The sequence below is a fragment of the Vombatus ursinus genome, unplaced genomic scaffold, assembly GCF_900497805.2.
Source record: "Vombatus ursinus unplaced genomic scaffold, bare-nosed wombat genome assembly UNPS02014819.1, whole genome shotgun sequence".
Lineage (NCBI taxonomy): Eukaryota > Metazoa > Chordata > Mammalia > Diprotodontia > Vombatidae > Vombatus > Vombatus ursinus.
This window is the reverse complement of record NW_020954597.1, coordinates 962,804-983,417: the sequence shown is the minus strand read 5'-3', so window position 1 is coordinate 983,417 and position 20,614 is coordinate 962,804. Positions and strand designations below refer to the sequence as shown.

The window sequence follows — 20,614 nt, the reverse complement described above, 5'->3', positions numbered from 1 at the left end:
CTCTTTGTGCTAGCCCGGGGATGGGGCTGCTTATGCAAATGAGCCCAGGTGCCCCCGAGGTGAACCTCGGGGCGGGCGCCGATTGGCGGGGGCGGGGCAGCCGCGGGCGCGGCCCCGCCCCCTGACCCGGGCGGGGCGGGGCGATCCCGGCCCCACCCCCTCGCGCTGCCTCCGCCGGCTCCTCCTCCCGCCGCTCCCCCTCCCGCGCGCCCCGCTTTGTGTCCCCGGCCTCCCGCGCGGGACGTACGGACGGACGGACGGAGAGGAGGAGGGCCGGCCCGAGCGTCGGCCGCTTCCCCAGCCCGGGGCCCTGGGTCCCGCGCCAGGTGGGGCGGGGGGGGGGGGGTGGGGTGGGCCGAGAGTCGGAGACCTCAGTTTCCCCGCCGGGCGTCCCTACCGGCTGCTTCCGCCGCTGCCTGGCCCCGGGGGGTGGGGGGAGACACAAGGAGGGGAAGAAGGAGCTGCTGGGGGGTGGGGCGTCGGCTTTCGCACCCCCAGCCCCAATTTGGGGCGGCCCGCACTCCTACAGCCGGGGTCCTCCGCGCCCCACCCCCCGCTCGTGCCTCGATTCCCCAGCCTGATGGTTTTGGTAAAGAGCGGGCAGCTGGGGCTCTGCCTTCGACGCCCCCCGCCCCCCGCCCCGGTTCTGCGCTGGCTTTTGCCTTTGGAAGCCCGTTGGTTTTGTTGAGGGGCTCCCCCCCGGGGGTGCAGCCGGGCGGGCGCCCGAGCCTCTCTGGGCCCTCTGGGGCTGTTCCCAAGTTGCTCGTTGGAGGAGGACTTGACCAGGACCCGGGACTCGCTCCCATCCTGGGGACTCTCCCAGCGACCTGGAAGGCGAAGAGGAGGAGGACGGCCTTTGTGGGCCTCTGCCTCGCCTGCTGAGCCTGGGGCTTTGCGTGTGTCCGTGGCCGGAGGGGGGCAAGCTCTGTCGCGGCGTCGTGGGGTGGAGGCTGGCCTCTGACCTTGGTTAACAGGTGGCCATTACGCATCCAAACGCTGCAGCCTTTGCAAACCCGCGCCTCTGCCTCTGAAATGGTTTAAGTGGCTCCCTGGGGATGTGTGTGCTCGGGGAAGCCAGCCGCTTTTCACGTTTGCTCTGTGATGTTGGGCCAAGCCTGTGCCTCTGGTGGGGGGCACAGTTGGGAAGGGGTGGCCCACACCTGCAGGAGAACTTGTTTTCTGATTTCCCAGCCCGGGAGGCCCTTCTGCCTCCTCCCACTCCCTGTGCTGCCTCTCCCACGGTAAATACTGTGCATTCTCTCCCCAGGCGGTTCTTTGGTCTCCATCCTGGGTTAGGCCTTCATTGCCCTTCCCTTTCAGTGGCTGAGGTGCAGAGAGGAAGGAGCTGAGGCTCCAGGGGGGACAGGCGACCCAGGCAAGCGCATCATTAGTAAGCTGCAGGCCTGGATCCCACCTGAAGACCATCAGCTCCCAACCCCTCAGTAGCTGGCAAAAGAAATGTGGGAGGCCCGGCTGAGGGAGGAAAAGCAGCAAAGGGCTGGACCCGTCCGGAGGAGGACGAACAAGAAGGAGCGAAGCCGCAGCTAGAAAGCGCCTTGGGCCGTAGCTACTGCAGCGGTCTGGTTCTCATGCTCTGGTTCAGTCTTTACGTCGTGGCCACGTTCCTCGGAATGTACAGCCCCGATCGTGGCATTCCGTTGCCTCCCGGGGGGCGGCCCAGGCTTCTGGCTTTAGTGCTGGTGGGGGTCCGAGGAGGTGGTCTGGAATCTCTGCCACTTACTGGCTGTGTGACCTTGACTAAATCCTTTCCCCTCTCAGGGCATCAAGTTCCTCTACGCCGACATGCCAGCTTTATGCTGGGTGACCGCTGAAGTCCTCCCTACCTCCATTTTCTGAGCCCCAGCCTTCTCCTTGGAAGCTTGCTCTTCCTTCCTACATGTCCCTTATGCTCCAGCTAAATCGGGATTACTCTGTTCCCTGAATAGCCCTTGTGCATCCTTTTCCTGCTTCCTTGTCTTCCTCCCTAGGAGGGAGTCTTTAGAGGCCCAGCTTCGAGGAGATCCTGGCCTCGGAATCCCCCCCCGTCCTTCCCTTCCTCGTCCCTCTCCTTGGGCATTCTCGTTCTTTGTGCCCCCCTCCCCCAATGGCGAGGCCTTTCTGCAGGTGACACAAGGCTTTGTGAGCTTTCATCCCTGTTGCTTTCCACTCCTGGCACTGGGGAGGTATCTTTGTTCGGCGGGACCCACGCGGTAGTGCCTGCTGTAGGTTTGCGGCCACGCCGGCCCCGGGTGTCCAGAACCCTCCTTGCTCACAGAGCGGACCTCTGATTTCCTCTTGGCTGGTGAGGTGCTGGCTTCAGAGTTTGCTCAGCCAGGCTTCTTTCCCTGAGGGTCGAATTCGGAGCCCTTCTTCAGGGCAGCTGCCAGCATGTTATTATTTTTTCCTTTTGTTTGATGCCTCCCCTGGGGCCCCAACATGAAAAAAATCCTCTTTCTCCAGTCCTGGGAGGGATAGCCCCAAGGTACGGACTCCCCCACCCCCCTGCACACACACACACACACACATATAGGCTTCCCTCTGAATTCTTTTTTCATAGATGCTCATTTATTTTTTTTTAATCAAAGATTTTTGTTAATCCTTTCACAGAAGTTGTAAAGGGCAATTATTGTGGGTGTCTGCCAAGGAAATTAATACAAATAAGATCTCTTGGCAGAACAGACAGCTATGCTGTCTGCATCTATGGCCCATCGAGGCTGTTTCTTAGGTGGCATGTCTGAGCAAGAACGAGGAAAGTGAGGCCCAGAGAAGACTTGTCTAAAGCCACGTGGTCCAGATTTGAACCCTGATCCTCTGAATCCGGATGAGTTTCTCTTTCTGCTCTGCTGCCCTCCAGAGAGCTTCACTGACTGCTTTCCAGTGGCCCAGGGGTCACAGGTTTATAGTGTCAAGAGATTTTGAGCTCAGAGGGCCATTGGCCATCTAGTTCAGCCCCCTTATTTTGCACAGTGGGAAGCTAAGGCCCAGGAAGGGAGAACTTTGAAAAGATCACAGAATGTTAGAGCTTAAAAAGGATCTGTGAATCCAATGCCCTCGTTTTATGTTATTTTTTTTTTAAATTTGATCTGCTTTCCCCCTTATTTTACAGTTGAGGAAACAGAGACCCAGAGAGAGAAAGGGGCTTGTCCAAGGTCAGGCAGGTATTTGGTGGAGATGGATCATTTATCTGAGACTGGGCAGCAGCTCTCCCACCTTAATCTAGTGCTCCTTCTGCTCCTTAGGGACTTTAGCTGACCTGGAAGCTTCCCTCCAGATCTGACATTTTAGAATAAAAGTTGCCAGCTGCCCATATACATACCACATAGATACTTCACGTATATCCATATATGTGAAAGGGTAAAAAAAAAAAAAAAAAACCCACAATAACAACAGAAAACAGGAAAGATCCCAAAAGAGAAAGTAGAGAACAAGTACCCTTCTAAAATATTACTATATTCCTTTTGCTTGCATGTAAGTCAAGTTTAAGAATATAGTCCTCTAGCACCCAGGGCCTCCTTTGGGCCGAAGCACTGCCTTCCATAGCGCTGCTCAGGCTGTGGCATCGATGGGCAAAAAAAAGAGGGGTGAGGGGGGGAACGAGAAAGGGAGAGGGGAGCTCCAAGAGGAGTGGGGTGTGTTTCTGTGGTAAGAAGAGCAATGAAGGCAGACAGGGCCTAAGTGGTCCCGAGGCCCCGGGGAGTGTGAAGAGGGCAGGGCAGAAGTGAGACTTGTAGACGTTGAATCCTCTTTGAAAGGGCGTGTGCTCTGCCCAGAGCCACCTTGGGGCTTGTCTCCTCCTTTTCTAAAGGGGGTGGGGGGACACCCCAGTCTGTCAGCCAGGAGACAGTGGCCTTCTCCAGGAACACCTTGGTTTTCACTTGGTTTTGGTTTTGTAGTTTTCCCCAGGTTGGGTTTCTTACAAATATGGAGATTTTCTGGAAAATTCACAACTCAGAATTCCAACGAAAGCCAGAAATTGGTCACTTAAGTAAACCAGGAAACGCTCATTTATGACTAGCACTCTGAACTGGAATGTAAAGTCCAGTCGGGTGGGGGAGGCATGACAGGGGAGGATTGGGCTGGGAGAGGTGGGGCTCAGTGCTGGCGGGGCCCCCCCTTTACGTTAGATCAGAGGTTCTTAACCTGGGGTCCATGGACTCATGGATATGCTGGGGGAGGGGACGCCATGAATTTGGATGGGGAAAAAATGCATCTTTATTTTCATTTAGCTCTAACTGTAATTTAGCGTTTCCTTTAGTCATTTAAAAACATTATTCTGAGAAGGGGTCTGTAGGTTCTAAGAGCGCCAGAGGGGACCACGACCCAAACAAGCTTAAGAAACCAAGTGGTGAGGTGGAGGGTGTGAGGCCAGCCACCCACCCTTTCTCATGGTGCTTCTGAGATTGAAAGACAAGAAAGCCTCTGTGAAAGAGGTGGGGAGACAAGGGATGGGGGATGGGGGATGGGGGATGAGGGATGGGGAGGCTTGTCTTCCTAGTCCCAAACTCACCTGGGGCTGGAAGATGGAAACTTCAGGGATCTCTGCTTCCATACCAGATGGAATGGGACCAGAATGAACTCTGCCCCTTTTATTGGGCACAGTGTCTGCCTGGGTCCTGGTGGGAGTCGTAAAGGAAGGGATTTGGCAAACCTCTGACCCGAAGGTACTTGTGGTCTGATACCGACAAGAGCCAGGAAGGAGCGACTGTTATGTGGGGGGGAAGGAGAGAAAGACAGAGAATGGAGCGGTGGAGAGACGAGGATGGAAGGGACAGACAGATGAAAAGAAGAGAGAAAAGGAGGGAAGGGAGAGTCATTGGAGAAGTGTCTGGCACAAAGGCCAGCCAAGGGGCCACAGTGAGCCAGCCTGGTATCCCGGGTAGGATTTGTTTGCTTGGCTTCAGGCTATGCAAGTGTGGCTTGCATTTCCGATATCCACAGGAAGGCATCATGGCTGTTTTAGGTGCCTCCCAGTCATCTGTCTCCAAAAGAGAAAGGGCATTTGTTCATCTAGTTTGGCTTTCCTCAGTCCCGGTTCGATTCCAAAACAGCTATGGGAAAGCCCAGGACTCAGTAGCTCAGGGGCCTTAAACAAGTCATGTAGCCTCTGAACCTCAGTTGACCCTCCCCACGTTTCCGTTTTTGAGAGTTGAGGGCGTTACGGTCCCCTTAGTCCCCAGGCGTTGGGGCGTCAGGGTCGTTGTTGATTCTGGACTAGAGGTCCAGCTCTCGTGGCCCACACTGCCACACCGTCTTTTGCGGCACACTCGTGCTGTGGCTGGCCTATCAGGTCCCCCACCTCTTACCTGGCCCTTTCTACCAGCCCCTTAATTGACGTCCCTGCCCTCCGTCTCTTCCTTCTCAGTCCAGTCTCCATATGATGTCAAAGTAACCTTGCTAAGGCACAGGGCTGACCAGATTTTACCACCATCCCCTCCCCCGAAAAAGAAGACCCTTCTGCGCTCCCAGTTGTCTTGCGTATAAAAGACAAACTCCTCAGCCTGGCGTTCTGGAAAAAAGGTTTCAATAACTTTGCTTTACTCCACCAGGCGCTTCCTTCCCAACACCGCGACACCTCCCCGCTCAAAGTGCATTTCCTGAAAAAAGGGAAGCCGTCTCCTATGCTGGGAGGTGGAGGCTGGACCTTGTCCCCTCCTGCCTTTCCAGACTGACTTCAGGTACCTCCACAGCCAAGCAGCCTGGTCTCCTGTGCCTGGCCACAGGCTCTCTTCCAGCCCCAGCTCCAGGGCCTCAGCCTCAGGAAGGCCTTCCCTGTCTGTCCCACCCCAGCTCGTCAGTGTACTTGCCTTCCTCGGGTGCCTTCTTCACTTAGTTCTCTATGTGTTCTATCTCCCTCGAGGAGAGACTGCCGTTTTCGTGTCCGGGTGCCTTCCACAGTTGTTGAATTGAGGGGCTTGGATGAGCTGATCCCCAAGATCCTTTCCAACTTGGCTGTCTTGCCCTTGCTGCCAAGTTGGCTTGAACCTGGAGCTAGGCAACCGTGCCAGTCCCCTGGGCAATCAGAAGGCAGCCGTGGATGTTTGGAGGTGAGCATGCAGCCTTCCTTTCTGTGTTAAAGGGCCTTGAGCCTTGGAAGAGCTACCACTTTAGAAACAACTGAATCCCTTTTCATGTTCATCCTTTCGGCTTGGTACACAGTAGCTAAAGAAAGGGCTGGCCCCAGGAAAGCTGTTTGGCCCCGGGCAGGTCACTTAGCCTGTCTGAGATAGGGTTTGGAGAAAGTCGCTCATCTGTGTTAGGGGAAGGAGTTTCCTCCCTGAGAGTTCCCTGTACTGATGAAATCGCTGGTCTTGACCCAACAAGTCTGTCTTGACTCTGTGCACATATTGAATCAGGAGGGCAAGGGCCACTGTTTGTTTTTTCCTCCCCACAACCTTCCATTCTGCAGTCCCTCTCCACCCCCATGCTTGCTGAGCCAGGGAGGGCCCTTGTCATTTGGGGCTCTGCTCCCTCAAAGGCCTTTTGACTGTGCCAGGACTTAGCGTTGCCTCGGATTAAACTTTGGTCTTAAATTCCACAATGAAGGCAATTGTTGCTCTGACCGAGAGGGAGCTGGGGCGGGGGAATTTTTGGTGCTTGAAATTCCCAGCTGTTTGGTGAGCTTCTGTGTCCGAACCCAGCTTTCTGCTCAATCCTTGCATGAATCTTGAAGCTGCCTGTGCTGAGGGGCTTTCCTCCCTACCTATCTCCTTGCCCAGGGGTAGGGGGCCTCGAGACTGCAGGTTCCCCACCTCTGTTTGCCTATCACAGGGATTTCTGTCTGTGGAAATAGGACTCATCCACCTTCCTGCCTGCATTCACATCCCTTCCAAAGCAAAGGATCTTAGCGACTCTCAGAGGTTTTTTGGAATCCATTTTGAATAGATCACAAGCACCTGAGCAGGGCCAACTTTTCGGAGCCTTTTTTTACCTTTCCCTCGTGTTCCCTAAGAAGAAGGATGTCGGTAGTTAAAGACGAGGCTGAGTCTAGGGGCTTGGACGGTAGTCCCTGGAATCAGCCCAGTAGGGTACCATGCTAGTTGATGCCGTAGAAAAGGAAAGCAGCATTCTTGGGCTAGAGTTCTCTTTGTCTCAAGAGGAATCCTCGAGATGTTCCTTTGGGATGATTTCCACTCTGGGCCCAAAGAGCTCTCTCCAGGTCCCTGCAGTCCTGCTTTCCAGGGCCCTTTTCCAGAAGTGGGGTCTCACATGGACCAAAGTTTCAGTCTGATGGAGACTGAGGGAATTTCGATTGCCCTGACCCTGCTGAAGGGAGGTGAGGACTAAGGATTGTAGATTGCAGAGGTTCTAATTCGACGCGCACTAAGACATAGAAATACATTAACGGAAGTTAGGCAGCCTTGCTGTGAAGCCGGGTGTGACAACATGGAGGGGCCTGCCTGTTTGTTAAGTAGGACAAGCTGTTCTGAACCAGGATGCCCGGTGAGCTGGAAAGCTGACAGAATTGTCATTTCTGTTCTTTTCTCACTCCCTGGAGCAAGGGACCTTGCTCTGAGGGGGTCCTTAGGGTCTTAGGGTGCTTCTGTCGTAGGGGTGGGAAGGAGCTTGGGCATCAACAGGCACAAAGGTTTGGCTCATTTTGGCATTCAGAATCACTGTGTTAGAGCTGGCACAGGGGCCTGAGAAAGCTTCTGGTCTGACCCTTTCACTTCACAGAGGGGTAAACTGAGGCCAGGATGCTGGAAGGCCTTGCCCACCACATCCCCGTGTCTCCACAGTGACTGTCAGGCCACGGGTCTTGAATCTCCTGCCCTCTCTTGCCTTCCTCCAAGAGTCATGGGCTTAGAGTCAGGAACCCTGGGCTTCAAATCAGGCCTTTGGTGGCATGGACAAGTCATCTGTTCAACAGATATTTATTAAGCATCTACTACTTCATATTTCTGTGCTAAGTGCTGAGGATGTAGGAAAAAATGTCAAGCAGCCCCTGCCTTCCAGAGGCTTCCATTGAGATGGGGGTATAGTAAGTGATTCTAGTTCTCGCTGCTGTAGTTTATGTGCGTGCTCATGTGATCCTCGGGATAGTCCCACAAGAAGTCAAGGCATACAGACCTTAAATGACATGTGTGAGGATGGATTTGAACCCAAGTCTTCTGAACTCTAAGTCTCCTGCTCTAGCCACTGGGCCACATTGCCTGCCAGGTTGGCCTTGCTGAGCCTGTATGAGATATAGAGGCCAGACAAATGGCCAGAAGACAGGACAGCCAGATTCCCCAATGATAGGTCTTCCAAGCCTGACGTGAGATTCAGGCATGGGTTGTGTTGGCTCGTTTTTGGGGGTTTTTTTCCCCATTCTACTGGTGGAATGCTTTAAAAAATTTTTTTAATTTAATTAAAAAAAACTAAGTGAGCATTTCCATATACAAAGTAAATGAGATGATGAAGATTGCAAAAGAAGCTACAAATCTTTATCACACAGCTTGCTTTTCTTTTTAATTCTGTTACTCTCAGAGCCATTCTGTTCATCTGTTTCCTCCTGAACTTTTTTCTGTTCCTTCTATGCATTTTAAAAATGCTTCTTTATTTTCTTCCCTTTTTTTGGATAATATTATTGCTAAGCCCCTTTCCTCTCAACTTTTTCCATTCCCCTGCACCCTCCCTTGCCCCAGAAAAAAACAAAAAGGAAAAACAAAACCTATATAAACAAATGTGCATAGTCAAGCAAAAACCACACACACACACACACACACACACACACACGCACGCACGCACGCACGCCCTTGTTACAGCTCTTCAGTGCAGGGCTTCTTCATCTCATCTGTGTCTGGTAAAGCCCTTCTCAGAATCGTGTTGTTAAATACATAAAATTTAAAAAACACAGAGGAAAACGAAGGAAACAGACTCTACTCGTATACCATGATCAGATTTCTTTTGAATTCCCTGGACTCTTAGTTAAGAACCTTGCAGTAAAATGTAAGCTTCTTGAGGGCAGGGACTGTTTTGATTTTATCTTCTTAACGCTGGCACCTATAACGTAGAAGACATTTGTTAAAATGACTTGGATTGAACCTCAAAAAGATTTAGAAACGTGAGTTAATTTAACTTCACTATATCATGAAGAAAAGGGAACAGTTAGTTAAAAAAAACCACATATCTCATTGTGCACCTTGAGATCATCTCCTCTTTTTCAGGAGATGGATAGCACAGTTCATCATCAGTCCTCTGGAAACATAGTTGGGCATTTCTTTGATCAAATTTCTGAAGTCTTTCCGAGTTGTTTTTCTTTCCAACGTTGTTACTGTCTAAATAGTCCTCCTGGTTCTGCTTCAGTTCATAGGAGTCTTCCTAAAACCATCCCTTTCATCATTACATTTCTATACTCGTGCTTGTCGGGCCATTCCCCCAAGCAGCTGGCACCCTTTCACTTCCACTTCTTTGCTTCAGCAAATAGAACAATATACGCACATGCACATGGATAGGTCTTGTCTTTGACATGGAGGCCCAGGAGAGGTCTGTACAATGCAGTAACTCTGCGGGATCGTTCCAACTTGCTTTGCACAGCCTCTTCCCACAGCCCCTCTAACAATTGTTATTTTCCTTTTTGGTCGTCTTCGCAACTCTGGTGGGTAGGAGGGGGAACCTCGATGACTGGAATCTCTGTTTCTCTCGTCTTTAGTGATTTGGAGAATTTTTTTCATATGGCTGTTGATAGCTTCAATTATTTTTATTTGTGAACTACCCATCATATCATTTGACTGTCATTTAGAGAACAGCTCTGGTTCCTATATATTTAAATCAGTTCCTTACATATTTTGGATGTCAAACCTTTATCAGAGAAACTTTCCCCCAGTTCACTGTTTCTCTTTTAATTACAACTGTATTGATTTTAGTTGTTTAAAAAAAAAAAAACTTTTCAATTTTACATATTCAAAATTGTCCATTTTCTCTTCTTTCATTCTCTCTCCCAGTCCCTTGCTTGGTCATGAATTCTTTCCAGTTCCATAGTTATGAAAGGTATTTCCTTCCCTGCTTTTTTAATTTGTTTGCTGTGTGACCTTTTATATCTAAATCGTGTCTCTATTTGTAGCTTTTCTCGGAATGTGGTGTGAGAAATTGGTATAGAACGGATTTCCGCCGAGCTGCTTTCCCACACGTTTTTGTTGAATAATGAAGGCCAGTAGCTTCAGTTTGGGGGTTCAGTGAACACTATGCTGTTATGTTCATTTGCTTCTGTGGGCTGTGTACCTGATCTGTTCTGATGGACCTCTCTCTTTGCAAATTCGTAGCTAAGCTTTGAGATCTGTTATTGCTGGGCCCCCTCCCTTGCCACCTTTTTTCATTCATCATTTCCTTCGAGATTCTTGATCTTTTGAATCTCCAGATGAATGTTATTTTTTCTAGCTCAGTGAATTGTCGAAATAGTCCTCGTTTGTAGCATTGCTGTGACATCCCCCTGGCCCTGGCGGTTGCTCCTTGGAAGGAGAGGCTTGAGCGTCAGGACTTGCCCAGAGCCACAGCTTTTTTTTGTGCTCTCTCAGGCTGGTCTCGTCCCAGAGGACCTCTTTAGCAGACTAAAGCGGAGGAGAAGAGAATGGAGGGCGATAGCTTTTTGCTATGGATGCCATAGAAATGATCTCCGACGTGACCTAGGCCCTCGTGTCTGCAGTCACACTGGAAGCTGCTCGATAGAACCTTTGTAGGTGTTGGCCGCGGTTCTGCTGCAAGACCGCGTTTTGGGGCAGGGACTGACTGTCTGGTAACTGCTCCATTTGTAGGCCATGATTTAGGCTGCTTTTGAAAACCTTCACTTCTTAGTTGGGCCAGCAGACAGACTGAGAGCTTGACTCTTTTCTTCACCAGAGCTAATTGAAGCAGGTACTTGTGAGGTCAAACTGAGAAGTGAATTCTCCAGGTCAGCAAGTGAATTCCAGAGATGAGCACTTGCCGTGCATGAACCAACAGACCCAGAAAGTTTTATTCAACTCATCTTTGGAGGGCTTGGGGGGTTCAGCAACACACGTGATTATTTTAACCAAAATGGAACCAATTGTATATACATTTTTTTCCTTTTAATCAAATATGATGTTTTAAAAGCAGACATTACTTAAACTTCTGGTGAAGGTAGTGTGAGAAATTTTAAAATATTGGATTATACAGATAACTCAGTCTTTTTTCCTGTTTATTCACAGACTGCAAAATAATGAGGTGCTTTTCAACATTTTCTCTCCTCACATGATTTTTTTTTCCATTTAGAAAGAATTACTAAAGACCAGTAGGTAGCGTGCTATAGCAGAGCTTCATGTGTTCTCCCTGGCTGGTGGTGAGATCTTGGGCAAGTCCCTTTCCCTCTCTTGGCCTCCATTTTCTTCTCTGTGGACTTCGGTGACCTCTGAAGGCCCATCCAGCCCTAGTCTTCTGTGACTCTAAAAAGGAGGAACAGGGGCAGCGAGGTGGCGCAGTGGATGGAGCGCCGGCCCTGAAGTCAGGAGGCCCTGAGGTCAGATCCAGCCTCAGACCAAACACTTGACACTTACTAGCTGTGTGACCCTGGGCAAGTCACTTAACCCCAACTGCCTAAAAACAAAAAAAAAAAAAGGAAGAACATAGTGCTTCCACATGGAGAGGAGCCATTGTTATTTGGAAGGATTGTTTCTTTAATAGGCTTGGCTGAATCCAGATGTTTACCTCTTTCCAGTTGAACGATAGGAGTTTTTTTTACAACCTCATCAGTAAAACTGGTTCTTGAACACCTCACCCAGAGACCTGAAATTGATTGGCCAGCCAGATGACGGAAGGATTCGCCTCCAGCTCTCGCTTAGCAGTTAAGGGTCGAGCCTAGAAAGTGAAGTGAAGTTAGTACGTGGCTTGGAGGGACGTCTTTCTAAACCTTTGTTAGAAAGCCACATTTGTTCATTCAACAACCATTTATTTATATATCTGCTATGTGCACACAGTTCTCAAAGAGGTCCAAAGCTCGTTAAGATATAGTTCCTGCTCTTATGCAACTTTAGGCCTAATAAGAGGAAATAAGATATCTCTGTAAAGGTGAACCACTAAGAATCCAAATATGATCGAAGCTTAAGGGAGGTCCAGGAAAGGAAAGCACATTCCCAGCCCGGGAGCTCAAGAAAGGCTTCGTGGAGGAGGTAGCTTTTGAGCTGAGCCAGAGATATAGTTTTCAGATACTGAAATACTATTTGATTAGAAATCATTCCTGTCCCATGAGGATAACCTTGAGTTTTAATGTATCCTAAAAGGCAGATAGCATACACTTTCAAAATGGGAATATGAGAAGGTGCTTGCTGAATAGTTTCCTGAGACCCACAGACAGGAAATCATTGGCTTGAGGTCACATGGCTATTAAGAATCAGAAGTGGGAGTGGCTCTCATTCCACCCACCATACCAGGTTACTATTTTACAAAAAAAAAAAAAGAAGAAGAAAAAGAACAAACAAATGTGAGCTGTTTGGCGCTTGTGGCGGAGGGCCTGGGATGGAAATCTTAACGTACCAAAGGGTTCCTTGGGAGACCGAGTAGGGGAGCCTGGTTTCTCATGAGCTTGAGATGTCTTTGCCTCTCTGTCTGTCTTCAGTCTCTTCCTCCCTCTCATCTATATCTGCCTTGCTCATGACTGCTGGACTCACCTGAAAATACCACTTGTCACAATGCCTGCTGGAAAACCCCCTTTTAACTCATAGTAGGTGCTGTACTAAGTGCTTGGCAAATGAATGTTCAGATGATTCCCCGTCACCTTCGGAACAAAATCCAAACCGTTTTTCCTGGCTTTTAAAGCCTGCTGTAGTCTCCAGTTAACTGTTCAGCTTCATTTCCTACTAGTAATGTACACCTTCTGTTCAAGCCAGGTGGGACGCCTGCCTGTTTCCTGCCTCTGCTGGGGCTCATACTGCTCTCCTTGCTGCGTCCCATCTTTTTACCCTGAATTCTGCAGCCTTCTTCCCCCGCCCCCTTTGTTTTCCCCTGTGAGAAACTCCCATTGTTTTCTCCTTTTTAAAAAATTCCTTAGTCACATGCTGCTTTGGTGCCTTCTGGCCAGTAGGCCATCTTGGATTTGTCTCTGTGTCTCCTGGGCTTTTTGGATCTTCTCGGACTCAGGCGGGCCACGTCCAAAGTTTCCTGGAGGAAAAACTAAGTTGAACTCAGATTAGCAAAGCCCTGAAATTTAGGCTCGTTCTTGTGAAACCTTTGCCTGTCATTAGCAAAGCTTGGTACTGATAAATCACATCATTGAATGTTTAATCTGGAGCCTGCTGGTGGTTTCATTTCTTTTGCTTTCCTGCTCCCCCTCTGGAGACCTAGTCTTTTTTTTTTTTTTAATTATTATTATTTATTTATTTTTAACATTCTTTTTAAATTTTGAGTTTCAAATCCTCTCCCTCCCAACCAGCTGAGAAGGCAAACAATATGATTTCTCTTTCACGTTTTCCTTTTTATGCTTCTCGTGAGTTGTGTTTGAATGTCAGATTTTCTATTCAGCTCTGGTCTTTTTATCAGTAAAGCTTGGAAGTCCTCTTTTTCATTGAATGTCTATTTCCCCCCTGAAGAATTACACTCAGTTGTGTTTTGTAGATTATTCTTGGTTGTACTCCTAGCTCCTTTGCCTTCAGGAATATCATATTCCAAGCCCTCTGTTCTTTTAACATGGAAGCCACTAAATTTTGTGTGTTCCTGACTGTGGCTCCACAATACTTGAGTTGTTTCTTTCTGGTTACTTGCAATATTTTCTCCTTGACCTGGAAGCTCCAGAATTTGACTATAATATTCCTGGGAGTTTCCACTTTGGGATCCCTTTCAGGAGATGATCAGTGTATTTCTTCAATTTCTGTTACCCTCTACATCTAAGATATTGGGGCAGTTTCCCTGTATAATTTCTTGAAATACGATGTCTATGCTTTTTTTGGATCATGGCTTTCTAGTAGTTTAATAATTTTAAAATTATCATTCCTGGATCTATTTTCCAGGTCACTTGTTTTTCCAATAAGATATTTCACATTTTCTTCTACTTTTTTTCATTCTTTTGACTTTGTTTTATTGTTTTCTGGATGTCTCACAGAGTCATTAACTTCCAATTGTCCAATTATAATTTTTAAGGATTATTTTCTTCAATGAGGTTTTGTACCTCTTTTTTCCATTTGGCCAATTCTGTTTTTTAAGGTGTTATTTTCTTCAGATTTTTTTTTTTTTTTTTTTTGCCTGATTTACCAAGCTGTTAATTCTCTTTTCGTAATTTTCTTGCAGAACTCTCATTTCTTTTCCTAGTTTTTCCTCTACCACTCTTAACTCTTTCTTTAATACTTTCAGGAATTCTTGTTGGCCTTGGGTTCAATTAGCAATTTTCTTTGAGGCTTTGCTTGCAGCTGTTTTCAATGTTATTATCTTCTGAGTTTGTGTCTTGGTCTTCCTTGTCACAGTAGTATCTTTCTACGGTCAAATTTTGGTTTTTTGTTTGTTTTTGTTATTTCCTCATTTTTCTACCTCTTTCTTGACTTTGAACTTTATGTTAAAGTTGGACTTTGCTCACTTGGGGGCAGGGAGGCCCCATCCCAAGCTTCAGGCCTTATTGTGCCAGGGTTTTCAGAGATAGTTCTGGACGTCTGCAAGTTTTTGGTGCTTCCAAGGCAGTGTGATCTGGGGAGAGGTGTGGTCACTGCTCTTGTGGTCTGTGCTCTGGCTTTTACCTGGGAAGGGCCCCTGCTCCCCTGCACCTGCAAGTACCAACACTCCTCTTGGCCCTGGAACTGTCACCAGGGCCCCTGCTCCCTTGTGACTGACCACAAGTGCTCCTTTCTACCCTGGAACTGCAGCCCAGAACTGCTTATGGACAATAGAGTTGCCAGTCAGTACCAGCTGCACCAGTGCCAGCAAAGGGTCCCTTGTAATCTCTCTCTGATCAATTGTCTGACACCGCTCACCTCCCCCCCACCCCGCGGCACCTTACTGTGTCTAGGCTGAAAGCTCCTAAAGCTATTGCTGCTGCTCTGGACAGGTCTCCCCCCACCAATATCACAGACTTCCTACATTGTCTTAGACTAGAAAAATGTCTCATCCTCTAGAGTGGGGGTTCTTCACCACTTTTTGTGTTATGGACCCCTTGTTCAGTCTGGTGAAGCTGGTGAGAGAATTTATCATTGAAGAGAATTAATGATTAAAGCAAATATCAATTTCAGTTAGAGGTTAGTGAAAAGAAGGATGGCATTTTTCCCCATCCAAGTTTATGAACCCCAGGTTAAGAACCCCTTTTCATGGAGGAGATGCCCATCCATTGGGGAATGGCTGAACAAGTTGTGGTATATGAATGTAACGGAACGCTATTGTGCTATAAGAAATGATGAGCAGGCAGACTTCAGAAAAACCTGGAAAGACTTGTATGGTCTGATTCTGAGTGAAGCGAGCAGAACCAGGAGAACGTTGTACACAGTAACAGCCACATTGTGCGATGACTGACTTTGATAGAATTAACCCTTCTTAGCAATGCAAGGATCTGCGACATCTCCAAAGGTCCTGTGATGGAAAATGCTGTCCACATCCAGAGAAAGAACTCTGGAGTTGGAACGCAGATCGAAGCAGACTGTTTGCTCTTTTTTTCTCCTGTTTTGTTTTGTTTCCTCTTTCTGGTGGTTCCTCCTATTGGTTCTAATTCTTCCTTACAACACGACTAGTGTGAAAATTAAAAAAAAAATTTTTAAAGAATCCCTTTTCTCAGAGAGGCAATATAGCATATTGGACTGAGTGCTGGGTGTGGAGTCCTGCATTGGGTTCAGATCCAGACCATTGAACCTTTCTGAACCTCAGCTTCTTTGTACAACGGGGCTGAAAATGCCTGTGGCATCAGCATTACTGCATTGTGGCGGAGCTCCAGTGAGAGAACCTTTAATGCGCTCTACGTCAGCACTGTCACCAGAGGCCAGGTCACGCCACCAGACGTGTTGCAAGGTGAGGGAATTGTCGTTCCTTGCCCTCGTTCCCACCTGCCCCCATCTCTTGTTTGTCAGTTAAGGACAATATTGGGGAGACCTGAGGATTGACTTTGAACCTTCTGCTCTCCTGCCTTCCTTTTGGGACCTCACTATTCCAAATGTCTTTCCCTCCCCCCATCATTAGACGCAGCTAGGTGGCGCTGTAGTGGATGGAGCACTGGGCCTGGAGTCAGGAAGATCAGAGCTTAAATCTGGCCTCGGATACTTAGTAGTGGTATGACCCTGGGCAAATTACTTAATCTCTGCCTCAGTTTCCAGAACTGTAAAAATTGGGGATTAATAATAGCGCCTCCCTCCCATTCCTCAAATGTGACAGTGCTCCATTTCCCATCTTTTATGCCTTTACATTGGCTGTGCCCCATGCCTGGAAGACTTTCCCTCCGCACCTCTGCCTCTTACAATCTCTGTCTTCCTTTCTGCTTCAGTAGGAGGTTTTCCCTGCTCTTCCCAGCTGCTGGTGCCTTCCTCTGGAAGGTTCCATTCCGTCTTTCCATCTCTTTCTTCTCTTGTGCCTCCTGATTGACGTACAGCTTGTCTCTTGAATTGGAACGGGCTTGGTGATGGCAGTGACGTTTTGCTTATTTGTATCCCCAGGTGCCAGTCCAGTGCCTGGCACGTAGTCAGCAGTCGGGGGGAGGGTATTGATGGACTTGATACGTCCCCCACTGGTCCCTTCCCCTGAGCGTGCTCCAGCATGCCTCCTCCCCTTCCAGCCACAAGCTTCTGCCTGTCTGACCCTGGAGAATTCCACCCTCTGACTGAACCCCCAGGATATCGAGAGCCACCTAAACTCATTCTTCAGTGGTGAACAGACTGCCGCCCCCATCCTCCCCTCCCCGTTCCAGTGATTCTGACCCTCATGTCATTATTCAAAGCCAGTTCTCTAACTACCCCCAGCCAGTCACACTCTAAAACTCTGCACCCCATCCCTTCCACTGCACTCTTTGGAATTCCTGCTCCATGGCTAACAAACTTGTTTTCATCTTCAGTGTTTTCCTTTCCAACACCTTCCATCTCCTGGCTCCCTCCTGATGGCACAGCCATTCTGGCTGTGCTTTCTCTTGTGTCCTTCCCCACACCTTCCCCTCGCCAGTTGAAGCTGGAGTGTTGGAATACCCTTTTGGCTTAGTAGGCCCTTCCAGGTTCTCCCTGCATCACTGTCACTCATAACCTCTCTTCCCGATTTACCAGCCAATCAGAATTCTGGTAGCCGTTCCCTCCTGACACCCCCCTGCCCCAGGACACTCCCTTTCTTTCCTCAGCGAGTCAGTGCCTGACTCACAGGTTTTCTCTCTTCCTCAGCTCCTTCCCTCGTATTAGGGCACTTCAACACACATATCAGTAGTCTCTCAAACATTCTTAACTCTGTTCCTCAATTCACTCATTTCCCATGACTTCCTCCTCCACCCCACCTCAGCTACTCACAGAGACGGCTATACCCTTGATCTCCCATCGCCCACAAGTGTCCTACCTCCATTTTCAGAGCTCTAGAATTCCCTCATCTGATCACAATCTTGTCATTCACTTCTCCTTCTGTCTTACAACCCTAAACCCTGACCTTAGTCCTCAACTTGACCTCCAACCCCTCGACCCCTCAGCTCTTTCCTAGACTGTCGTCACTGCCTGCTCCCTTCCCCATCTTGAGGCCTGCACTGTCCTCATCTCTTGGGTCCCTGGCTCCTCTAGCCTGTCCTGTCTTGCCCTGTATTACTCCCACCAGCCACTGCCATCATTCTTTAAAGCACAGTGCTGAAGGAAACTGGGGAAGATCATGAGGTCGTCGTGCCTGTGTCCACTCTGAACTGAGGTCAGTCGGGCCCTCCTTCTCCACCTCTCTTACCCACTCCATCTCCAATCACTACAGCGGCTCTTCCAAACCGTCACCTCACGCCTGGACGGCTGGCACAGCCTGATGGTAACTCTCCCTGGCTTAGGTTTCTCTCTACTCCGGTCTAGCAGAGCTGTCAAGCTCTCTAAAACATAACTCTAATCATGTCATTCCCCTTTCTCCCATTCAGTAAACCCCAATGACTTCCTATCACGTTCAAGATCAAACACAGAATCCTTGCCATTCGTAAGCTGGCCTCTCCACCTTTCCGGTCTTCTTATACCTTACTCCTCTCACATACTCTTCAGGCCAGTGATACTGGCCTCTTAGCTGTTCCTTCCACTCCAGCTTGGAATTCTGTGGATTCTCACTGGCTGTGCCCTAGTCCTGGAATTCTTTCACTCCTCCTCTCTGCCTCCCTGGCTTCCCTCAAGCCACGTCAAGAAGCCTTTGTTCAGCATCTCCCGTGGCCAGGCACTGCGCTAAGCCCAGAGAATCCCAATGGGAACAGAACACAAGCTGCTGTCCACCATCAGGGAGCCTGTCTTGCCCCATCTGAATGTAACATGTGAAAACAGAAGGTGCCAGTGAGTTGCAGGGGTATGAGAGACAAAATGCGTCCAGCATGCAGCCTAGCCAGGAGTGGCCCTGGCTGGCCTGGGGAACCTTCGGACGTGGAGCTTCTGGGAGGAGGTGTCTGATGGGAAGGCCCAGGATGCTTCTGACAGGTGTGTGAAGGCCTGAGCAGGAGGGAGCTTCTAGGATGAAGAGAGAGGTGAGGAGGGAGCCCCAGCTGCAATCCTACTTTCTCCAAGGAGCTCTTCCTCATTCCCCTCCATGCTAGTGCCTTCCCTGTACTGTTTTCTGGTCTCTAGTGTGTTTGTACATAGCTCTTTACATGTTAGGTGAAGAGCTCCTTGAGGGTGGAGACTGGCTTTTGCCCTTCTTTGGGGCCCCAGGGCTTAGCATAGTGCCCAGCACATAGCAGGTGCTAATCAGCTGCTCATGGCCTTGAATTCTCTTGTTTTCATCTTTTTTTCTGAGGTTCATATAGAAACGCTTCCAAGAGAAGTTGCGGTCTCATTTTTTTTTTTAATATTCATTGTTCTGTGGGCTGTCGAACAGGTGAATTAAGTGACTGCTTTTTGTAGTTGGATAGAAGTGCTGGGAGGTGAGCTCATCCTCTCTATCTCCCGGGAAGGCCCCTTGGTAGCAGACCATCAGGTGTAGCTTGTTCTTCTGTGGAGCTTGGGGGCCGGCAGGAGGGCTGGGGGCCTTGGGCCTCTGACAACAATTCCCTTCTGGCTGAGCCTATTGCTTGACTTCTCAGAGAGTTCTTCTGAACTTAGAATTCAGATAGACCCAGGCTGGGACAAGTCACTCTCCTCCTGCTGCCATTACTTAAGTGTCCTGCAGACGTGCACAAGTGGCTAAAATAATGCTTTGTCGAGTTGAAGAAAAGTGTATTATTATTATTATTATTATTACTTACCAAGACAAAGGAGGGATGAAAAGCTTTTCGGTGATTTGGTTCCAGGAACGCGGACTCCAGGTGGGCTGAAAGCGTTCAGGGCAGAGAGTACGAGCCAGTCCAGGGGCCATCATTTGGCCATGGGGCACCTGGGGGCTTAAGATAAATTGATGGAACCCATATGGAAGCGCTCATTTAGTCGATGGAAAGTGGAGACTAAGTTTTACCTAGTCTCGTGTCAGGAAAATTGGCATAAATCCTAAGTGTTTTGGGCACCCAGAAAAGCTAATGTAGTGTGGTGAGGTGGTGTGGAAAGAACTCTGGGTCTAGGTTAAAATCCCGTCTTGTCACTTCCTGTGTGACCCCCTCCCTGGGCCTCAGTTCCACATCTGTAAGACGAGGCAGTGACTTCCAAGGGTTCTCTGGCTCTAAATCTCTATTTCTGTGATCTGGCCAATGGAGAAGTATTTCCAGCCTTGACATTTCCTCCCAGAAGCCCTGGGTATGGCAGGGAATCCATTCTGGGGTTCCCTGGAGCCCAAGTGGGACAAATGCTAGACTAGATGATGGGTTCTAGTCTGTCTCAAGTCAGACTTGAAGGAAAACGGGAGGTCCAGGGTGGCAGAAGCTTACAGTACACGAGTTCCTTTGTACGCAGGGCTGAGTCCCCATCCAAGGAGCTATGGCTTTTATCTTTTGCATCAGGCAGAGAAGCTGGGGTTCCCAGATAGTGGCAGAGAGCTCTGGCTTCACGGCTGAGCCCTGTCACTTACTAGCTCTTGGGCCTTGGAGAAGGCGCTTCACTACTGAACCTTAGTTTCCTTGCCTGTAAAATCGAGTATAGGTGTTATTATAGCTTCCTCTGAGAGAGCAAGAACGCATTGCAAAAGCATAATGATGATCCCTAGAACTCGGCACACAGGCTGTTTGGAGACTCCAGGGAGATAATGGATAGAAAGTATTTTGTAAATCTTAGAACCCGCCCAAGTGTCAGCTTTTAACATCCTTATTCAGGATTTCAACAAATCCCCATGTTTTCTTCTGCCCTAAACGCCTCTGGCTGAATTTCGGAGTCTTGTTTTATGTTTTTGTTTTTTCAGTTTCTTCTCCCCTAGAGCCCCATGGTTAGGATTCTTTGCCCTTTTTCCCACAGAAAGAGCCCTGCTCTTTGCCTGACTGCCTGCAGCTCCTCCTCAGTCCCCTCACCGCCATCCTGGGTCCTCATCTTTCCTTTGTCAGTGAAGATTTTGAATGTCGTGTCCTAAGGGTTCCTGACCCAGGCTCTTGGTCTGACCACGTTACCTCGAATTAGGTGGAGTGAGAGAGAGAGAGAGAGAGAGAGAGAGAGAGAGAGAGAGAGAGAGA

At 48.9% G+C, this 20,614-nt stretch overlaps 1 protein-coding gene across 4 annotated transcripts in view; it reads left to right on the top strand.

Annotated features, from left to right (window-relative positions):
- The first annotated feature begins 253 nt into the window (after window positions 1–253).
- Window positions 254–20,614, top strand: part of DLG3 (discs large MAGUK scaffold protein 3) — a 49,813-nt gene continuing 29,452 nt past the window's right edge. For 2 of the 4 annotated variants that reach the window (XM_027836807.1, XM_027836806.1), the window contains exon 1: window positions 7,418–7,440. In XM_027836807.1, the coding sequence (XP_027692608.1) occupies window positions 7,434–7,440 (7 nt within the window). In that variant the 5' untranslated portion in view covers window positions 7,418–7,433. Of the gene's footprint in view, window positions 327–7,416; window positions 7,441–20,614 lie in introns of those variants that run through there. The other 2 variants (XM_027836804.1, XM_027836803.1) reach the window with 2 other exon arrangements.